We start from the raw sequence: 16,477 nt of genomic DNA on the forward strand, positions 1-16,477 counted from the left end.
ATATAAATTTTTTTAAAAAATGAAAGAAAAACAAATTTTTTTTTTCAAAATTTATTTGGGTTTGGTTAAAAAAAAAAAAAAAAAAAAAAAAAAAAGGAAAAAAAAAAAGAAAAAACTCAATGAACATGAAATAATTCATAAAATATTCACGACATGATGAAAGTACGTAAACTTCTCACGGGCACCATATCAAACTACATCACTGCTGCATAATTAATACATCCTACTACTCTTATCCGCTGGCGTCAGGAGCCGAAAAACATCCACGCTTTTCATTTTCTGTACGTCAGCCCCGGCCAGCGCATCAGTCAAGGTCGTCGCCCATCCTGACAGACACATCAGCTGTTATGGCGGAAGAAGATTTATGAAAGAGCTCGTGTGAGCGCTGGGTAAACCTTGCAGGATTTGGCCGTTCATTAAAGCGAGTGGTGCAGAAAAATCAATATTCTCTGGGAGGAGCTGACAGAGCGGCCTGCGCACCAGCAGCAGCCCAAACGACGTCAACAACGAGCTAAAGGCGGCGGCGTCCTGATAATAAGTCAACATATGATCTGCATTTGGAGAGTGATGAAGGTGAGAGCTAGCACACAAAAAAGGGTGACAGCAAAACATAAAAAAAACCTTCGATGCAATATAAAGTTACGGAAAGAAGCTCAGGTCAGTGGAAAGTAATGTGAGAGTCGACGAGCTGCCGAATGTCCTGCAATCCAACCGGAGGTCTCTACTTTCAGTTCGCTCTCTGCGATTGAACCAGCTGAGGAAACGCTCTGTCGTCCACGCTGACCGTCACCAGCGTCCAAACTCTCCACTCACAAGGGCCTGAACAACAAGCGCTGAAGTTCACGAAACAGAAGCAGAAGCTGGAAGTCATTATTCAAGTCCAATCTCCTGCATCCTTTCACTTTTGCTGCTGGTGTGGCAAAGACATCAGCGTGTGCGTGTGTGTGTGTGTGTGTGTGTGTGTGTGTCTGTTCACGGCCCTCTATGGCTCCAGGGTCTCTCAGTCAATCAATCAGCCCTCATACCGAGCCCCAGCAGCCCAGATGGTTGCCCTCGGCTCCTTTGTCGATACAGTTTACAGCTGTTCTCCATCTGCAGAGTTCTCTCTCTCCCTCGAGCAAGGGTTTCAAAACGCCTGCTGCAGACATGAGCTGCTTTCAGAGGCAACGAAAATACATCAGTGTGAAAATGTGCGATGGCATCATGCCCACGGGGGTAGGGGAGGGGTTCTTTAAAACACCCAGAGATGGGATGTTTTGTGGATCTGCTCTCATTATCAAGCAAGTAATATGTAGTAAACCAGGTGGCCGGTTCGGCGCTCGGCTGAGACGTCGTCGTGCAAGCAGACTTAATCGTGGGTTTTTTTTTTTTTTTTGTCTGGTGGCGTCGACTTGTAGTGGAAATAAAAGGCTTGCGCCGAAGAGGTGGGGCAGCGGAGCGGGGAGTATGCTGAATAAATCAGCCAATGGCAAGGTCAGAGAAAATGAAAAACACAGACTTAAAGGAAGATACTGCTTTCTTTTAATGACTGGGACCAAGATGAATATCTTTTTTATTTATGCAGACGGACATGCTGTAATGGAGGATCGTTTTCACACAAAGCAACTTCAAAAACAGCGTGTCTCGCTGGGACATGTGTTGTCTGTCTCGCTGGCATCATCGCAGTAAGCTAAAAAACAGAGATTATGATCAGACGGTGGAGAGACATTTTTATTTTTCCCATCTGAAACCCATTTTTCCTGAGGTCATCCTTCCTCCTACCCATTTAATTCAGGTAGTGGTTAAAATAATTCACTGACACGTCATCTGTTTTTATACATTAAACACACTTGACTTTTTGCAGGCATGTTTTGCACAATCCTGCAGAGGATATTCCTACACATTGTTTAAGCTTATTAAGTGAAAACTAAATAGTAAAGCCAAATGTAATCTAAAAATACATCTAAGGAATGTGACGGCATGTTGCCAGCGTCCAAAACATTAGACTATATTAGATCCTGATAAGCTAGAATTCATTGATACCTCTGGGAGATTTGTTTCTAGATTTTTAGGTCATTAAAAAAAAAAAGAAATACCAACATGTTTCTTCTGACTGGCAGTAATATCAAGGCTTTAATTGGCCTCGCCAGAGTCCTAACTTAAATCTGTTGGAGATTCATATTCAAAGTGATGCTCAGCAATTGAGATGGCTGTATTTAGGTGCAACAACAAAAATATTTTTTTTGTCATTGTTAAGAGGGGTATAAATGATTTTCAATAACTTAGTTTAATAGAAATCACTTGTAAATTAAAAACACTAAATCTTTTATGTTGCTTTGTTGTCTTTTCAGATATGCAGGTTTTTTTTTTTTGTTACCAGAAAAAAACTGAAAAATTTTAGGTTTAAAATTGAAACCTAAATCTGCCAGGAATGATTTCAGCATGAATGTAAACTTGGTCAAAAACAGCAGAATTTAAGTGCAAAGTGTGAATTTGCTTCCAAACTATGCTTTTAGTCCACACTCGTGTTGTGACGCTTTATTTGTGAAGATATTTTATACCTCGAAAACTTGGGCTGGAAATTTGCAAAAGAAGAAAAAAAAAAAAAAAACGGTAGACGGTAACAGACCACCACCTGAAGGCAGAACAGAGTGGATGACTCAAGAGGTCAAAGGCCAGAACTTTCCTCCAGCAGTTTCTGAGGACCAAAATCAGAGCTAGCAGACAAAAGACTCCCTCAGTGTGTCAGAAAATAAACTTCCCATGATCTAGATTTTACAAACAAGTTTTCAGAGTCTGGTTATATTTGTTCAGAAAGCAACGCTTTTGTTTCTTTTTGTTGATTTGTTGATGTTTAAACTACTTTAAATAAAGTAAAAAAAAAAAAAAAACCCTACATTATCCAATAGAGACAAGAATTAGCCAAGTTGCCCAGCTTTGGATTAGTTGTTTGTGGTTTGATCTTAAATCGTAAGTTATGAAACAACAGCATCTCTGACTGTGAACCTTTGTTTTGGGGATGCATCGGACACATTCACTCCATGAGGCGAGGTCCACCACATCAACACTGAAACAAGCATATGACTAGCATATGTTGCAGCCAAGCATAATGTCTAAAATCAGACTCATGCTTACCTGTTGGACTGACAGTTGTGGCGCTGATGTTGCCTCCTTCTCCCCGGACGCTGTCTTCATCCGAAGCACCGGGTAAGATGGTCCCTGATCCCACAGCGTGGGACCAAGCGGACTCCTCGTCATCCTGGGGCCCCAACAGAGACAGCGGATACTCCAGAGAGCCATTCGCCTTCTCCTCTAGGACAAAGGGAAGGGATGCTAGGGAGTCGTTGGAGTTGTCCTTGACATTTGCCTGAAGTGAGGGAGCCAATCCCGTGGTTTGAGTCTCAGTGGTGGAGTGGGAAGAGGTTGGTGGTGGTGATGGAGTCAGGGTTGGGATCTGGGAATAGGATGGGGAGGAGGAGCTGCTTGGAGGTGAGGAGGAGGAGGTAGAGGCGTGGGATGGGGATGGGTGGGCAGGTTGAGACTCTAACAGGGACTCTGGTGATGGAGAGGAGGATATGGGTGGTGAGGGTGATGCAGTTGGAGATGGAGAAGATGACAGAGTTTGAATTGTCTCCTGTGGGGTAGACAGAGAGGAGTTTTCGGTCGCCGACAGCGTGGTCTGGTCTCCGGCTGTGGAGGAGTCGTCCTCAGTCCCAGCTGCGGTCGTCTCTGTGGTCACCAGTGGACTGGTGGCTGTGGTTGTGGTGGACTGTCCTTTTCTGTGACCCCTCTCTCTGGATCTTTCTCTGGATCTCTCTCTTGGTTTACCGTCAGCCGGTCTCCGCGAGACTTGAATCTCCCCTTTTGCCTCTGCGCCGGTGATTTCGCCACTCCCCTCCTCCTCTGCTTTCCCTCTCTCCTCTCCTCTCCTTCTGTCTTCTCCTCTGCTCTTATCCTCCCCTCGGTGTTTCTTCCCCCTCCCTCTTCCCCCCCTGCCGCTGGCCCTGGAGGTCACAGTCTCCGCTCTCTTGTCTGCCAGCTTGGTCGTGGTCTCCATTTGGACAGTGATCCAGGTTTCCTTGCTGGAGACTTCAGGTGAAGAAGAGCTGGAGGGACTGAGGGTGTGGGTCTCCGAGCCTGTGAACGTCTCTGCTGTCAGAGAGTCACCAGAGGAAGTCAGAGTGGATGCTGGGTGTGTGGGAGAATCTTCTCTGGATGGTGCAGACGCTGCAGGGGGGCTGCTGAACCATGAGCTCCCCCAGGAAAATAGACCTGTGCAAAATAAGAAAATAACAGAGAGGCAAAAGACGAAAATAAGACTTTGTGAAAATATTTCCATCACTTGAATGCTTCCAGATTTCGTCAATCTACAACCACAAACTTTGTGTGTTGGCATTTTGTGCGACGGGCCAACACGAAGCGGTGAAATATTAATAATTGTGAGGAAAATAGTATGTCAATTACAAAACACTGTATGTAATTAGACACTAAAGGGACATTATGGGTGCTTCACCCAGCCATAATCAATTTTAAATCAGGTCTCCTTATTGATTTTCACCATCCAAGAGGAAATTCTAACTTCAGAATTGACATTTCCAACTTTGAACTTGGAAATTCTGACTTTTAAGGACACAAACACACCAAAAATATTGTTTAAGTTTCCAAAGAGCTAAATCAGCAGATCAAACCATCTCTGTCCAGTGCCAACATGCAGTGTACACCTCTGTTGAACTCCTGAATAATGTTTGAATATCTGTAAAAGGCTGCATTTCACTGCATCTCCAGAAATGACTCTGGAATCAAGTGTGAAGGAAACTTGGATTTGTCAAAGTAAGTCATATTCATGAGTGTCAAAAGGACAACTATGCACTTTTTAAACTAGCGATTGTGCCTAATGTTGACGGTAGCCGTGAGGCCTGCCATCAATCGCAGCTCGTTAAGACTCCTACAGAAGAGGCAGAAAGGTCAGCGCAACTTCAGTTCGCCGGCACTCTTCAATCCTACAGCAGTTTGCGCTTTTCTGTCCGCACTGAAATCCTCTGCTCCTTTATTTACTGCAGCGATGCCTGCAAGCATTTTAGCTGGCTTAACACCCTATCTGGCACACTCTGCATGTACCATCTAAAACATATCCTTTGGATATTTCAGACCTATTTCAGCTGGAAACCACTCCGGCGCCACAGTATCTACCTGCAGGCTCTGAGGTCGGAGAGGCTGCCGTTTCTTTGAGGCATGTTGAGAAACACCATCGCGTAGTGTTGGACTCTAAGCTGCAACTACACTGTTTAATAAAGTAGGGAAATAAAACTGTGGTGATGTGGAAGAGAAGGTGAGTAAGTCTCCCAATGCACCATCAGCATCTATTAAAAATCATATCAGTCTCTTTTTTATATTTATAAGTCTCAAGTCGATCAAAAGTATATTTGTCCGTTTCTCTGAAGAGTAAATTGTCTTTTTGAAATCAGAAAATACAAATGAAACCAGGAGTTTACATACACCAAATAAAAAGACACATTTTTTCTCCACATTTTGTCTGAAGTGAACTTAAATCAGACTAAACTTTTCGTTTTAGGTTAATAAACTACAAAACTGTTTCTATTTGCTAAATGCCACAATACTGAGAGAAAGAATATGTCAAATGTGTTTATCAATGACATCAGAATCAGAAGTTTACATATATTTCCTCAGCTTTCTGTAACACTGGGTTTAAACTGGATGACATGGGTCACTCTTTTCAGATCTACATTCTCCGTAGGATTAAGATCAGAGCGGTGTGATGATCCCACTGAAGCATCAACTTTGTCGACAATAATCCACTTTGCCGTCGCTCAGCTTTATGCTTCGGCTTACTGTCTATTTGGGAGACCAAGCTGTGTCCAAGCCTTTAGATTTTGCTTTAATATTTCATGGCCTTTCCTCCTCCTGATGCCATCTATTTTATGAAGTGGACCAGTTCCTCCTGCATCAGTAATGAAGTCCCACAACATATTTCGAAATTGGGGTGGTGCTTTTTTCCTCCAGATGTAATGATGGTCAAATGGTTCTACTTTAGCTTCACCAGACCTCAGGACATGTCTCCAGATACAATAGTATGATTAATAATTAAGTAAGAACACATAAACTCTGGAAGAGTTGGAGATTGAAAGTCATGGCTGTCTTCGTCTAATAAGGATTTTATCAAATGGTCTCTCTCTGGAAAGGTAAACTCACAGTTTATGTACATAATTGGGATTTAATTGAAAATCTACCTTAATCAAAGATAATGGGATGATCCTTTGAATTAAAAACAATGCAACTGAATTATTGCCTACGTTCTATCACAGATAAAAAACCCTATAACCTGATTTTGAAGTTAGTGGTTGTAATGAAAGAAATGTGAAGCTAAAGGGACATAAATCTTTCCACGAGACAATGCATCATTCGTGTGTCAGACTAATCTGTTAAAATCCTCTTCTTCCAACTTTTACCTGAACTCAGAGAGTCATTTCCTAATCTTGGTGCTTGGGGCCACCTGCCCTGCATGTTTTAGATGTTCCCTCACTTTAACACGTGCGGTTTAATTGGACAAATTACTCTCGCAGCATGTTGTAAAGTTCAGAGGAAGCCTTTTAATGACCCCATCAAGTCTTGTGAAGCAGAGCAACATCCAAGACGTGCACAGTAGTGGATCTGAAGGACCATGATTTGAAAAAACCACATTAGCTCGTTTAAAAAAGAGAAGAGGAACACAGTTTCTCCTCTCATGTTCTAGTCCCTCTCCACAGGGATGTTATGAAGCGTCAGGAAGAGATCCCCAAGTAAAAATGTTACAGATAAGCTGCACAAATTCAATCTAAATATTACAATGTTTGGAACAATCACACAATTTTTTTTATGTTTTTGCATCAGTGGGGAAATGTGTTTAGACCAGAAAAAAAAAAAAAAAAACTTCTCTGCTGACTTCTAGCTCCTTCTTTAACCTCCTCTGCTTCTGCACCTCCAGGTGCATTTGAGGACAAAAATATCTTTTAAAATTAGATCCATTTTTAGATTACACGCAGAGCGATGTTGGAAAGAGGGCATGAGGGGGGGCCCAGTTTAGGAAATGAGTTGAGCCTGCTGTGGCCCTGTGAAAAGTAAACCCCTTCATCCTCAACACAGCAGAGTCCACTTACAGGTCTCAGGCGGTCCTGGTGTGTATTTGGAAAAACTTGAACTGATTAAAATGTGCAGACAACCACACTGGTGTGTGTGTGTCTGAACAGGCTCCAACCAGCTTGTGGTTTTAAAAGTGTGACAATTGTATTTACCAGGAGAAACCGGGCTGGGATCTTTTTGCTCGTCGTGTGTCTGTTTCGTTGTAATCTCTTCATCATGTCCGCTCGGGGCTTTGGTTCCTTCCTCGTCATCTGTTCCCATCAAATAGTTCCAAGGTTTCCAAATTGACTTCACAATTTTTGTGATCGCCTGAAGAAGTAAACAAACTGTGATGAGTTATGTGTTGAAGCTTTTTCAGATGTTCGATTAGAAATGAAACCGACTTTTTTCTCTGTGGGTGTTGGGAGAGCAGGAGGCTGCAGAAACTCCCCAGAATCGGGCCCGGGCTCCGGCAGCTCCCCCCAGTCGAAGGAGCTCTGTCCTGGGGTCATCTGAAGGGTCACAAACGACTCTGAGGCCTCAGAAGACCAGGGATCCAAAGCTACGAATAATCACAGATGTAGTTACTCACACCTGGTTTCAATGTTAAAAATTCACACCTCCACAGTATTTAAGGCCCACATTTTTCATTGTTCCTGGTTGGTTTCTGCTGCTGATCTTCACCTGGTTTCTGTGTTGAATTTTTTCACGTCCTTCTGGAAGTTTGAATGTTTTCCACACTCCAAGAATCTATCGATATCCCATTTATACATCTCTGGAAAAACTAAGAGGCCCACTGCACTGAACCCCATTAAAAACCTCGTGGTTATTCCACCAAACATTGATTTCTGATCTGAGTTAAAACATTAGCATTGTTGTGTCTAAATTAATATAAACTTGTTTTCTTTGCATTATTTGAGGTCTGCATCTTTTTTGTTATTTTGACCATTTCTCATTTTCTGCAAATAAATACTAAATTTTTGCTTGGAATTTCGGAGACATGTTGTCAGTAGTTCATAGAATAAAAGAACAATGTTCATTTCACTCAAACATTTACCAATAAAAAGTAAAATTAGAGGAACTGATTTGTTCTCACCACCCAAGAATGACAGTTCATTGATAGTTTCTGTGACCGTCCTCGCAGAATTTGCAACACGAATCAATAAAAGGCTGTAAATAAACAGTCACTCTTATTTTAAAGCGAGAAGGCCATAGCAGAAGACAATCCTCTCAATTTCCTCCTACTGTCGCCACATGCCTGCTCAGGATTCGAGATTGTTGCAAAGTCAAAGACTTGATGCAATCAGCTGGCCTTTTTTTCCAACTGCCTTATAAAACGATTTTATTAGATTTATAACTAGGATCAAACTGAAGGTATATCTGAATCTGTTTACTATGTAGTGTCACCACTATTTAAATAAAAGAGAAATGAAAGACATTTAATAAGTCCAAAATATCATTGAAAAGTTAATTTACCAGCAATTCTGCTCACAAAGTACTTAATCAAAGTTGTGCAGTTATTTCAATTATTTATTACAAAATCATTCCAATAAAATCACTGGAATTAATTTATTTCCATTAACACTGATGATTATAGATGGCAGCTAACAAAAAAAAACAAAACAAAAAAAAAAACACAGATGCAGTTTCTTAGAAAAATTAAGAAAAATGAAGTGGCATAATAAAAGAACAACAAACGCTGTTTTCAACCCAGAAAAATAAGCCTGGACAATGTCTTCCTACTCAAATTCCCTTGAGACTCATCTCTCTTTATCCTGGCATATCCTGGTTATGAAAAGTGATATTTATTTTTAAAAATTATAGCCGGCATGTATAAAGTTGTAGCTCGGCCACGGCAGCAGAGGAAGTACACAAATCTATTCAGTCCATGTCGGCCACGCTTCCAAAAATATTGAGGAATTAAAGTTGGAGCAAGAGGAAACTTTAAGACATTTTATTGTAGGCAAGGATTTAGTGATCCTACTGAAGCTCACAATTTCTGGTAAGCTTCATAGCGTAGCTTCCTTCAAGATCAAGCTGGTGCATTGCACACGACAAAGCAAAATGTTAAAGAAATCAGGTTAGTTGTAAGCTATATTCATCGGAAATATATGATCGGAAAACATCACACTGTACCAAATCTGATAGATGAGTTTCAGTTTTTGAATTGGATGCAAGAACTGTTAAACAAAGCAAATGTTGCAAACTGCTGAGGTCTGAGTACAAGATCTCAAACTTACAGGTTCTGTTATTGGACTCCTCTTCTTCGATGTCAACCAGTCCTGTCCAGTTGGACACAACCGGTCCAACTGGGCTGCTGCTTTCAGAGGAATCTATATGAAGGCAAAATTAAATCATCACTCACTACCACTTTGTAGTTTGTTTCTGCCGCGTCTGACAAGCTAAGTAATTGGCTGATTCGAGACCCAGGCTGTAAATGGATGTAAAACCTGTGAACGTGGCGGTTTGCTGTGTCGTCACGTTGGAGCTTTCAGTCTCTGCAGAGTCAGCATCACCTGTGAGATAGCTCCAGGGCTTCCACAGGGAGGTGTAAATCTCAGAGACGGAGCCTGTATCCTTCACTTTACCTGGGAAAGAAGTTAAAGAGCCGTTTCCTTACATCCATCCTCTAAATACCTAAAAGCTCAGTGTGTTTGGATTTAGCTAAAAAAAAAAAAAAAGGCAGCATAATTCAAGGCAGATCGTCTCGACATCTTGGCATTTAAAATTTCCTGTCCTCTGTCTCTTTCTCCCGTAGTGACTGTCAATCCAGTGGTTTCTTGGATACACAAAGTGGGGATCAGAGATGAGTGTTGCCGTAGTTACGCAGATCAGCAATTACTTTTATTGTCGTTTTTATTGCGCTAATAGCAGACGAGGCTTCAGTTAGAAGTGATATGCTCCTTTCAAACCGAACACTCCTTTCTGTCGACATTTTATGCAAAGTTGATAGGAAGCAATGTTTTCAGCAAATATCCATATTCAAATATAAATGTTGGTTCTCCTCACTATACATTGTCATAACAGCTGCTGTTAATCCAGCCAGCAGATTCCTTTACATGATGAAACAGTACCTCTGTAGCAGTAGGCGTCGTATAGCGCAGTGGTGTTGTCATCAGTGGCGTTGGGCGTGACGGTGTGGACGCCCGGCTGACTCCCGCCGCATTCTGGGCGGGGCCAGGCGACGGGGTAGCGGACGCTGCCGTCAGAAAGCCAGCCCGGGGCGCAGCTGTCCAGACCGGCCCGCCACGCCAGGTGAAGCTGCCCTACGGTGGCCAGCTGGCCCCCGAGGGACACGCAGCGGTCTGAGGCTGAGGACAGCGAGAGCCGGCCTGGAACCGAGGTGTGAAAGACTTCGCCTGGTGGAGACAGGAATATGACATTAATAAATCAATAAAATTGTACTTTCATGCAACTTGGTTACAAACATTTAACGATTAACATTCGAGGCCGTTTTGAAGCCGAGAACCTAATCGGGGCTTGGTAACATTGATGAATTTATTCTTTGACTATAAACGGAGAAATTTTAAGCTTTTCTCTACCGTAATAGTTCAGTTTTTGGCTTACTGTGTGATATCTAATTTTTTTTAAAACTGTAAAAAGTTGCTGTAAGCTTTGTCAAATCAAAAGCGAAGATTTGTTTGAAGTCTGACATTAAAAGCCTTAACATCAAGTTGTTTTTTTTACAACTAACTCATGCTTTGGACTGATGCTTGCTGTCTTCCAATTGACTCTTCACAACAAAGCAGATCTCTGACACTGCTGGAAATAACTCTTTACCCAAAAGAAAACCAAAAACAAGCTTATTAATGTCTTTTTCCTGAATTTAGTGAAGGTGAAAAGAAAAAGAAAAGGTTTTATAAAACACTTTATCCCTACTGTGGCGCTCTGATGTTGCAACAGAATGTGATGCAAGCAACCGTATAAAAGCCAAAGGCTGTGACAGGTTTTGATGTGTTTCGTGTGTGTGTGTGTGTGTGTGTGTGTGTGTGTGTGTGTGTGTACCATCGAGTTCTTCTGCAAAACAGTACACATCAAACATCTCTTTCGGGTCTCTCTTCCCATAATTCCTCACTCCGGCAGAGTACTCCTTGTGTCCATAGCAACCCAGCTCAGGCAGCTGGACCGAATATCTGTGGACATGAACACGTAGGAGTCATGAATGGGTGTTAACCTTGTTATTTAGCGCTAATAATAGGAAAATAACAGCTTAAATGACTCATGAACATTTTGCTGCACACAGGTTTTCTCAGCCTACATGGTAAAGGTTTTTTTTTTTTTTCTCTCTCGCTTTTTCAAATTGCGATTTTAAAATGTCAGTTAATAATTTCTTATCTGTATTCACATTTAAAGGGCACAGGATTTGTTTGTATTCTGGAATGATTACGAGCGAAGAAATGGCTAATGATTACATGACAGCAATGTAGATGGAGGGTCAAAACAGAAAGTCAGAGAAATAATCGAACCGGAGGAGAGAAATAAAGAGGTTGTATAAAGGAATAAGAGAGAAGTAGAGGCTATTTTAAGGAATATGGGAAACAGCTGATCTGGTTCTATTAAACGTGAAATAAAATCTGCGAACCAGATTTACAAATAAGCCTGTTTTAAGCAGGGAATGGTAGTTGCTCACACTGAGACTGAGATTTCCCTGATTCACACTTTCTCGTGCCACATTTCCAGGCTTTTACACGGTGAAAAACAAACTCACAAGCTATCACGCTGTGGTGAAAAGCAGGAGCCTCGCAAGCCCCATTTAGAAACAAGATAGCTGCGCTGCAAAGGAAAAGGTTTCGTACCAATCAGGAGCAAAGTGAGAAAATATCCGCTGGCTTGTTCATTAAAAGTCTTCCACCAGAGTTATCACCTCTAAATAACTTCCACAATCACAAATAAATTAGATTTTCCAGCCGAAGTCACAGCATTTCAACTCTGCTGTACAATATCTGATTTTGTAGTCAGAGCAAAGAACATTTAAGGTGTTTAGTTTCTAAGTTTTATTGTCCACAAACTCTTAAAGAAGCAGCAAAGTAGCATTTATTCAAAAATGTAGTGGTGCACTGAATTATCTGAAACTATAAGCTTCATAACTCTAGCATTGCATCATCAAACCAGGTAACATACATATTAAAAATATATAATTTGTTTATTTCCATAAAAACAATGCATGCATAATTTGTTGTTCAACATGAAAAAAAGAATCTAAACATTTATAAAGAGTTTGTTTCTGGTGTTTTATTTTGAAATAAACTGATTAAGATAGCTGTGCATATATTAAAAAATAAATTAAAAAAAGTTTTCCATGTTCCCCTTCTACAACGCACCTGGACTGGCACATTCACCAGGCCTCTCTAGAGCATGTTGACATGCTGAAGAGGTAATTTAGCTCCCTGAATTCAGCTGAGTTGCAGCAGTAACTCATCTAAAACACGCCAGATTCAAGCCCTCGAGAGCTGGAGATGGAAACCACTTAGGGTAAAAAAAAAAAAAAAAAAAAAAACAGCAACAGGGGGAAATGAAATTGGGATGAAAAATTTGCAAAGGACTAAAACGACCGAGAGCCAAGAGTAATTATTGATTCAGCCCTGGTTTAGCACATATTCAGGGGGAGGACAGCAAAATGTGTAGGTGATATTAGCTTTCTGATTTGCATGCATATTAATTGCATTGTCAACCCAGTCTCTCAAAATCTCCCTTAATTACAATATTTGGCTTTAATTTCATTTTCAGCCGCGGCTGTGACACCCGAAAATAATCATCTATTTAATTAACAGATGCATCAGTAATAAAAGCAATCATTTGTTTATTATTCAACAGGCATTACGACTAGAGTGTGGCTATCGGGCGGGTGGGCGGTCGTGTCCTCACCGGACAGTCTGATCAGCCAACCATCCAGCCGAACAGCTGGCCAAGCCGTCACGGTACGCCGCCCACAGCTGGGCCGGCGACGCCATCCGAGCCGAGTTTTCCTGGCAGGCTCGCTGGGCCTCGGCGAAGGAGAGGGCATAGCGAGCGTTCGGAGCCTGGTAGTGAAACACCACTCCTAACACACGGAGACAGACACAGGTGGCAACAGTGACTCGCTTCTCCTCGTTTGACAGATTCACCAGCTCAGGTTTTGAATCAATAAACACGTGGAATGAATCTGTGAGCACATCAGTGCGACTGCAAACAGATCAATCCAACATAATGTGTGTTTTGGGGGGGAATACGCCACATTACATGCACTCTGCAAAAATGCTTTAATTAAATTATTCATTATTCAAGAGCAGAACAAGATAACCGAAGCAGCGCAGGCACGGAGAGCACCAAGTTACATTAACTTAGGCACTTAGTATTTTACATTAATAATGTAAAATCTGTACAATTATCTGCTCTGTATTAACACATTCAGAATAAATGAATTAGGTTAAAGCGGCCTGCCGTGTCTGTCGCATTTCTCCTCAGCCTTCCTTTGTGGAGTCTAAACCCAGAGAGCGGCTGCGACGCTTACCGGAAACCAGTAGGGGGACAGCGTCCCTCTCATAGTCACCGTCCACCACAACCTGACAGTGGTAAGTGCCTGAGTCGCTGGTACGGAGACTGGAGATCTCCATGGTAGCGTTCAGCGGATTGGCAGCGTATCCTGGCAGCGCGACACGGCCACTGAAAGCCTTATTCACCTTGACTACGTCACCTTTGGCGCACACAGACAGAGAGGTTTCTTCATTACAAATGCTTACTGGGATTCTGTAGGGTTTAGAAGCAGAACGACTTTAAAAGAGTTCGACATAAAATGAGAGTATCGTCTTCTGTGTAAATAATGAATACAACATGAACTTCTGATGATGTGATTATATGTGTTGCATCAACACAAAGTAGTGCATAATTATGACTTGGAAGAATTATGATACATAGCTTTAATTTTGTTTATTTTTTTAACTACCAAAACAAATCTATCAATTGTTCTCTTTACAACTACTATGTCTTGTTTAAAGCTTGCTACAAGTCATGAGGGAGACACAGCAAACGAAAGTGATCTGCTCAGACGTGAACAAAATTAACTTTTTGGCCCACTTGAAAAATGCTGTAAGGAATAAAATTAAAATTACTAATAAAAACGATACATTTGGATTATTTAATCTGAATACATTACAATATGATTGAGGAATTTTGCGCATATAAACACATGCACAAAATGCAGGCTCTAAAAAGCATTGACTAAAACAAAAGTGAAAACAAATACACCCGTTTTTTTTGTTGTTTTTTTTGCGTTAACCCAGCGGCCATTGAGTGAGAGTTGGATCGCTGGTCACCAGCCCATCAGAGCGCACACAACTTTAGAAAAACAATTAATTATTTTACCTTCATTCACAATTATGCACTACTTTGTTTCGAATTATCTTACAGAAGAACAATAAAATACATTGACATTGGGGGTTAAATATTTTTGTAAGCCATGAGCCCCGTTTGCTTTATTAAGCAGAGAACATGTGGTGATGTGTTTGATGTGTTTCGGAGTTTGTCTCCAAACTGATCAGCAGATTCTCACTGAATGATGAAAGCTGCTGGGATGAGCTCTTAAAATGTCAGTTTCCTCAAAATCTAAACCTAAGGTAAAACTGAATCTCTTTGGATGTTATTTGCTCCCAGCTGTCAAGTTGTAAACCAAGTCTCCCCCTTGTGAATATTCAGGTTTTCATCAAAAAAAACATCTGCCAGTGCAGCTCCTGAAAGCTGTGAAACTGACTTAAATCTGTAAAACAACGAAAAACACCAAAAGATAGTGTCAAAGAAAACAGTGGGTGGACTGAAACCTTTGATCTGTGCACATATCTGGTGTAAATAAAATATTTAAAAAAAAAACAGTTTATTTCGTGGAGGATTTTTGAAGTGTGGTTCTGTTAGGTTCATATAAACAGATTATCTTTACAACAAACGACTGCGGGTCGGTGAAATATTGTCTTGGATAAGCGACTGTAACAATGTTTGACGCCTCATCAATTGCAGTTATTTTAAGGAGGTAGATGCCCTCCTAGTTTTGGACTCTGTCTTTGGTGAGCCATTATCTTCAGGCACCATTACATCTTACACCAAAACTGTTGTCTGTTACCTCTAAGACATTGACATCTCATAAGCCACTAATAAAAATGTACAATTTTAAAGAAAGCATTTCTTACCTTTAGCTGAAAGTACTGTCTGCTCCAGTGGAGCGCCATGCCCTCCCGCCGGTGGCCTGGTGTGAGTCCACAGCAGGTGTGGAGGCCGGTGGGAGGAGCTGGTCCTGAGGGTGAAGACACAGGGGAGGACAGCTTTGCCTGCGAGCATTTGCTGGACTGTAGGATAGGTAATCCTACTCATGTTAACTATGGAAGAGGCTGCACCTGAAAAAGTAAACAAAAGGTAATTATTATTTTTATGGAGCGTATCTGTGTAAAAAAAAAATACTATATGAAATGAAGTAAAATGTAAATACATTTTAGATTTTTTTTTTTTACCCGGCCAATCAGTGAACAGAAGCAGAAGTCGTGAATGATGACGTTGATTTTCTGCCCCTTTTTTTTTTCTTTTAGCAAAGACCTAACGTCTTTTTGCCAACCGCCAATCAATTTCAAGAAGAAGAAGATGATTTAGTAATGGCGGCGGAGAAAGTGAACGAAGCCGTTCATTCCGTGTTGGTCACACTTCCAAATATTGAATTAACATTAACAGCTTCTTATCGTCGAACCGCCGCGTTACGTACGTAATAATTACCCAAATGTTAGCAATTGGGTAAAACTTAAAACCTCTCCACTGCCCACGTCTTCATGAAGCAATCGTTTCTCAATAGCAGAGAGCCCGTACTCTCTGTACGAAGCAAGTTAGCGTAGATCAAAGGGCTTATTTTTAGTTTTGAGCCAATGTGGGACATAGATTAACCTGTCAGATAATGGCTCCAGGCGGACACCGGCATCCTCATGACTAAACAGATTTTAAAGTCATTCAGTCACTCATACCCCAGATGCCTGCATGAAACACTTTTATGTATGCACACTTTTAAATTGCTGAGTAAGGTTGCTATAGTAACGGGCGCCTGCCAATTTTTTGGGGGGGACAATTTTAAGCTTTTTTGGAGTAATTCTATGAAATTTGGCTCTCCTCCTCTCCCCCCTCCCAGGTCCAACCATGTCATCTCCATCCAGACCTAGAACTACAACCTACAGAAAAAGTCTTGCAGAAGATATTTCATTATTCTTCAAATTTTTCAAAAACTTATGATTTATCTTTGTGTCATGAGAGCCAACTTAAACCAACTCCTTTAGCAGCATAAAGAGCAATGTTTATTAAAAAAAAAAAAAAAAAAAAGCTAAAAAAACTTTTAAAAAAAAGTCCTTCAAAAAACCAACAACAAAAAAACTGAACCCCC

The 16,477-nt window shown here is 41.2% G+C and overlaps 1 protein-coding gene and 1 long non-coding RNA gene across 4 annotated transcripts in view; one reads left to right on the top strand and one right to left on the bottom strand.

The window, feature by feature from the left end:
* The window catches only part of LOC106935223 (uncharacterized), a 17,800-nt gene extending 11,402 nt beyond the window's left edge, over window positions 1-6,398 (top strand). Inside the window, exons 2-3 of the long non-coding RNA XR_001421853.1 lie at window positions 5,423-5,428; window positions 6,388-6,398. This is a non-coding gene — a long non-coding RNA (uncharacterized LOC106935223). The remainder of the gene's footprint in view (window positions 1-5,422; window positions 5,429-6,387) is intronic.
* LOC106935221 (neurocan core protein-like) overlaps window positions 1-16,477 on the bottom strand; it is a 58,107-nt gene that overhangs the window by 13,722 nt on the left and 27,908 nt on the right. For all 3 annotated transcript variants that reach the window (XM_015015583.1, XM_015015582.1, XM_015015581.1), the window contains exons 3-12: window positions 15,252-15,455; window positions 13,586-13,768; window positions 12,961-13,135; window positions 11,101-11,228; window positions 10,170-10,454; window positions 9,546-9,683; window positions 9,336-9,428; window positions 7,500-7,657; window positions 7,269-7,425; window positions 3,115-4,251 (exon numbers count right to left, since the gene is read on the bottom strand). In XM_015015583.1, coding sequence (XP_014871069.1) covers window positions 3,115-4,251; window positions 7,269-7,425; window positions 7,500-7,657; window positions 9,336-9,428; window positions 9,546-9,683; window positions 10,170-10,454; window positions 11,101-11,228; window positions 12,961-13,135; window positions 13,586-13,768; window positions 15,252-15,455 — 2,658 coding nt within the window. The remainder of the gene's footprint in view (window positions 1-3,114; window positions 4,252-7,268; window positions 7,426-7,499; window positions 7,658-9,335; window positions 9,429-9,545; window positions 9,684-10,169; window positions 10,455-11,100; window positions 11,229-12,960; window positions 13,136-13,585; window positions 13,769-15,251; window positions 15,456-16,477) is intronic.

Source organism: Poecilia latipinna, unplaced genomic scaffold (genome assembly GCF_001443285.1).
Source record: "Poecilia latipinna isolate Pla-1442-1.1 unplaced genomic scaffold, P_latipinna-1.0 Scaffold1930, whole genome shotgun sequence".
Lineage (NCBI taxonomy): Eukaryota > Metazoa > Chordata > Actinopteri > Cyprinodontiformes > Poeciliidae > Poecilia > Poecilia latipinna.